This window comes from Chiloscyllium plagiosum, unplaced genomic scaffold (genome assembly GCF_037043375.1).
Source record: "Chiloscyllium plagiosum isolate Xiang-an unplaced genomic scaffold, Cpla_swu_hap1 HiC_scaffold_40, whole genome shotgun sequence".
In the NCBI taxonomy this organism is placed as follows: Eukaryota; Metazoa; Chordata; class Chondrichthyes; order Orectolobiformes; family Hemiscylliidae; genus Chiloscyllium; species Chiloscyllium plagiosum.
The window spans coordinates 30482071-30486866 of NW_028270178.1; the positions used below are offsets into that span (position 1 = coordinate 30482071).

At 41.6% G+C, this 4796-nt stretch overlaps 1 protein-coding gene across 1 annotated transcript; it reads left to right on the forward strand.

The window, feature by feature from the left end:
• Nucleotides 1–277: 277 nt before the first annotated feature.
• Nucleotides 278–4567, forward strand: LOC148138439 (putative G protein-coupled receptor 139). The gene is made up of 2 exons (XM_087981603.1): nucleotides 278–344; nucleotides 3657–4567. Exons 1-2 carry the CDS (start codon nucleotides 278–280, stop codon nucleotides 4565–4567), a joined length of 978 nt encoding a protein of 325 aa, XP_087837729.1.
• Nucleotides 4568–4796: the final 229 nt, after the last annotated feature.

Sequence of the window (4796 nt, forward strand, 5' to 3'; positions counted from 1 at the left end):
TGCGTCTGGAATAAAGCTTCTCATTTCATCAATTAATATGATCAGAATTGTCCAATACTTAAAACTGAATTTTAGAAATAAATAAATATTTACTCAAGCCCATAATGGACGTTGTCATAATCTGTTTGTTCACATTTCAAAGAAACACTAATTTGAACAGTGTTGCGACCTCAAAATCCCCAGGCGATCCCCATGGCATAAAGCATTGGGTTTGGAAACGTGTTTGATGCAGAGGGATTGACTGCGGCACGAAAGCACAGATCACTTTCCAGAGGAAATGCTTGAAACATTTGGTATTATCAATAAATTATTCCATGTGACTCTTGCTATCATTAGCCTTCCTGGTAAGTGACTTAACCTATTGAGGCTTTGTAAATCTGGTTAAGAGTTGCTCTCTGTGCTTTGCGAAGGATGATGTTACATTCTGATCTGGTGCTCACAATTATACAGACACTCGAACATTGATGTCATTTATTAAGTCAGACATTTTGAATGTATTGGCAGTTTAATCCTGACTCGCTAGAGCCCTTGTGGTGAAGTGGTAAGGCCCGCACTCTGAACCACAAGGATTATGGCATGGGTTAAACCATTTTTATTCAGCAGGTTTAAATTAGCAGGTTGTTTAGCCTGTGTCGTAACACAAGTTAGTGGAGTGAGCAGCTATAAAATATGGAGCACAATTCTAAAGGGAGTGAAAGAGCAGAGGTACCTAGATGTAAATGGGTATGGATCATTGAAAGTAGCATTAAAGTAGCAAAGGGTGGTGCGTGTATGGAATGAGCTGCCAGAGGAAGTGGTGGAGGCTGGTACAATTGCAACATTTAAGAGGCATTTGGATGGGTATATGAATAGGGAGGGTTTGGAGGGATAAGGGCCGGGTGCTGGCAAGTGGGACTATGTTAGGTTAGGATATCTGGTCAGCATGGACGAGTTGGACTGAAGGGTCTGTTTCCATGTCCCATGTTGTACATCTCTATGACTCTTTAACTCTTTGAATGCATTCAAGTTCCACCTCAGCGGTGATATGTCAGAGCAATTTGATTAAATAACAGTATTCAGTGAATTGTCACATATGACATCAGTGTTCTCGTGATACACACCTCTTCAGGAGCTAGTGTCCGTCTCTCAAGTCTGGCAGGAGTGGTTTCCTGTTCTTGATTGAGTTCTGTACCCTGAGTTGGGAATCAAATCCAAGACACATGGAGGGATCTGTTTATTAATGAGAACTGTGTGCCAGCGTAGAGAACACTGGAAAAAATAAATGCGCCAGGCAGCATTCCAGGGGGTAGAAACAGAGTTAACACTTCGGATCCAGTATGACTCTGCATCAGAACTGCTTCTTGAAGATGGGATCCAGGGTAAGAGTATTAATTCTGAGGGGAATATGCCACTTGGCAAACCCAAACTGAGGAGGATTCTGGTACTACTTACTGGACTCGAACAAGAAACGGTCTGATTCAGTTTCTCAGGTGAGTCTGATTTATGGATCCAGTCCAATCTTACACAGTCTCTAAATCTCTCCAGGCTCCAAACTTGTCATGGGGCAAGAAACCCTTTGGACAGCCTGAAAGTGGGGAGAGGCATCATTTGTGGAGGATTTGCGTTAGTGTAGAATCTCAGTCTTGGCCAGTTAAAAACTATCCTGGAATGTGTCAATAATAGAATGCATTTAGTGGCAACTGTGAACCCACAAAATACATGAAATTAAAACTTTTAGTGGTGCTAAAAAAAAAAGCTATCGTCACTGTTTGAGTCATGTGCAGAGATTTATACAATCTGAGCTGGAGGATGTGTTTCCAGATGCATCATCACCATATTAGGTAACGTATCAGTGAGCCTCCAGTGAAGTGCTCGTGTTTGTTTAGATTATTAGATTACATTCCCTACAGTGTGGAAGCAGGCCCTTCGGCCCAACAAGTCCACACTGACCTTCTGAAGAGTAACCCACCCAGACCCATTTCCCTCTTTCTAATGCACCTCCCACTATGGGCAATCTAGCTTGGCCAATTTGCCCGACCTGCACATCGTTGGACTGTGGCAGGAAACTGGAGCATCCGAAGGAAACCCATGCAGACACGGGGAGAATGTGCAACATCCACGCAGACAGTCGCCGAGGCTGGAATCGACCTTGGGACCCAGGTGCTGTGAGGCAGCAGTGCTAACCACTGAGCCACCGGTTATGTCCCACTTTCTATTTATGTGTCTTGGTTTCTTAGGGTGAGTAATACAATTTGTGATTCTTTTTCACAGAGGATGATAGGTGGGGTCCAAATCGATCTGTTAATAAATGGAATTCTGGTTAGAATGCCTTGTCTATAAGAAGTCTCATGCATCCCTCCGGTTACTTTGTCCTCGGATGGATGTGTTGTCCCAGTCAAAGTGGTGTCGTTCTTCGTTTGTATGAAAAGATGCTAGTGATAGTGGGTCATATATTTTTGTGGCTTGTTGTTGTACATGCATCCTGGTAGCGAGTTTTCTGCCTCTTTGTTTGATGTAGTTTTTGTTACAGTCCCTTTTGTTCTTGGTTATAAGTTTGCTTGCTGAGTTGAAAGGTTTGTTTTCAGATGTTTCGTCACCATTCTGGGTAACTTCATCAGTGAGCCTCAGGTGAAGTGCTGGCGTTATGTCCCACTTTCTATTTATGTATCTTGGTTTCTTAGGGCGGGTGCTACCTCGTCCGGTTCTTTTCCACAGACGATGGTATATGGACTCCAAGTCGATGTGTTAATTACTAGATTCTGGTTAGAATTCCATGCACCTCAGAATTCTCGTGCATGTCACTGTTTAGGTTGCCCTCGGATGGTTGTGCTGTCGCAGGCAAAATGGTGCCCTGCTTCACCTGTATAAAAAGATACTAGTGATAGTGGGTCATGTCTTTTAGTGGCTAGTTGACGTTCATGTATCTTGGTGGCTAGTTTTCTGCCTGTTTGTCTAATGTAGTTTTTGTTACATTCCCTGCATAGTATTTTGTAAGTTACATTCATTTTGCTTGTTGTTCTGGTTGTAAGTTTGCTCGCTGAGCTGGAAGCTTTGTTTTCAGATGTTTCATCACCATCATCCTGGAGTTTCCAGTGAATCGTTGGTGTTACAACTAACAAAATGAATGCCACTTACAAATATCATGCAGGGAGTGTCACAAACACTCCCTCAGACAAACACGCAGGAACCTAGCCATCGGGATACATGAACACCAATTAGCCACAAATAGATATGACGTACTATCACTAGTATGTTTTCATACAGGTGAAGCATGACACCACTTTGACTGGGACAATACATCCATCCTAGTACAAGCTAAACAGAGACACACATTAGAATTCCTGGAGGCATGGCATTCTAACTGGAACTCCATCAATTAACACATCGATTTGAACCACATCTACCATCTTCTAAGAGAAAAAAAGAACCAGGAATGATATCACTCATCCTAAGAAACCAAGAAACATAAATAGAAAGTGGGACATAACACCAGCACTTCACCGGACACTCACTGATGATGTTACCATGTATGGTGATAAAATGTCTGACAACACACCTTATTGCTCAGCGAGCAAACTTAGAACCAGATGCTCAACCTGAGCTACAAATCTTCTGAAAAATTGCTAATTTATTCAAACTGCAATTTAACACTTTCTGTTCTCTTATTTCTCATGCAGTTAATTTACTTTCAATTCTGATTCTGTCCCGAGGAACGTGCGGCCTCTCAACCTGCACCTGTCATTACCTGGTAGCCATGGCGATAGCAGATCTATTTGTTATTATCACTGAGGTTATTCTGTGGCAGATTAGCTCTTATTATTTCCCTGTGTCTTTCCTGGACCTCACCCCTGTGTGCAGTGTTCACAATGTTCTGCTACGTGCAGCAATGGATTGTTCTGTCTGGTTCACAGTCACCTTTTCCTGTGATCGATTCATTGCCATTTGTTTCCAGAACCTGAAAACGAAATATTGCAACAGGAAAAATGCAGCTCTCATCCTCTCAATAACCTGCATTCTGCTCTGTTTTAAAAATGTCCCCTTCTACTTTATATATGAACCAAAACAGATCATTGCCAACGTTTCATGGTTCTGCTATCCAAAGGAAAATTATTTTACTGAGCCTGGATGGGTTGGATTTAATTGGTTTGATAGGATTTTAACGCCCTTGCTTCCATACGCTTTAATTCTTTTGCTCAACACTCTGACCGTGAGACACATTTTAGTGACCAGTCAGATTCGTCAGGGACTGAAGAGTCAGAGAAAAGGAGAGAATCCCAGTGACCCAGAGATGGAGAGCAGAAGAAAGTCTGTGATTTTACTTTTGACTATATCTGGCACCTTCATAATTCTGTGGTCAGTGCATGTTACAGAATTCTTTTACTATAATATTCGAGGAACTTTCCTGAGAAATTACAATAATTCAGAACTTATATTTGCAATGGTTGGCCTTTCACTGGCAAATTTAAATTGCTGCACAAATACATTTGTTTATGTGGCAACTCAATCGAAGTTCAGAGAGCAAGTCAGGGAGATGATGAAATATCCTGTCACATTGATTTTCCAATTAATAAATAAACAGAAAAACTGAGAGTAGTGTCGAGGTATGTCCCAGTATTTACTGTCATGAATGAAAACAAAATCACCACAGCTACTGGTGAATAGCTGGAACCCAAACTGTGATCCTTATTGAACCACACTCATCATTACCTTCTACTCCAAAAAATACACATTCTGCTTTCTGTTTGTTAATGAATTCTCAATCCAGGTCAGTATAATACCCCAATCCCACTTGCTTTGATTTTGCAAAACTAATTTGC

Coding starts and splice junctions, on each gene's coding strand:
- LOC148138439 (XM_087981603.1), top strand. CDS start 278: ATGCTTGAAACATTTGGTATTATCAATAAATTATTCCATGTGACTCTT. Junction 345..3,656: donor TGCTATCATTAGCCTTCCTG/GTAAGTGACTTA, acceptor TTTCTCATGCAG/TTAATTTACTTTCAATTCTG.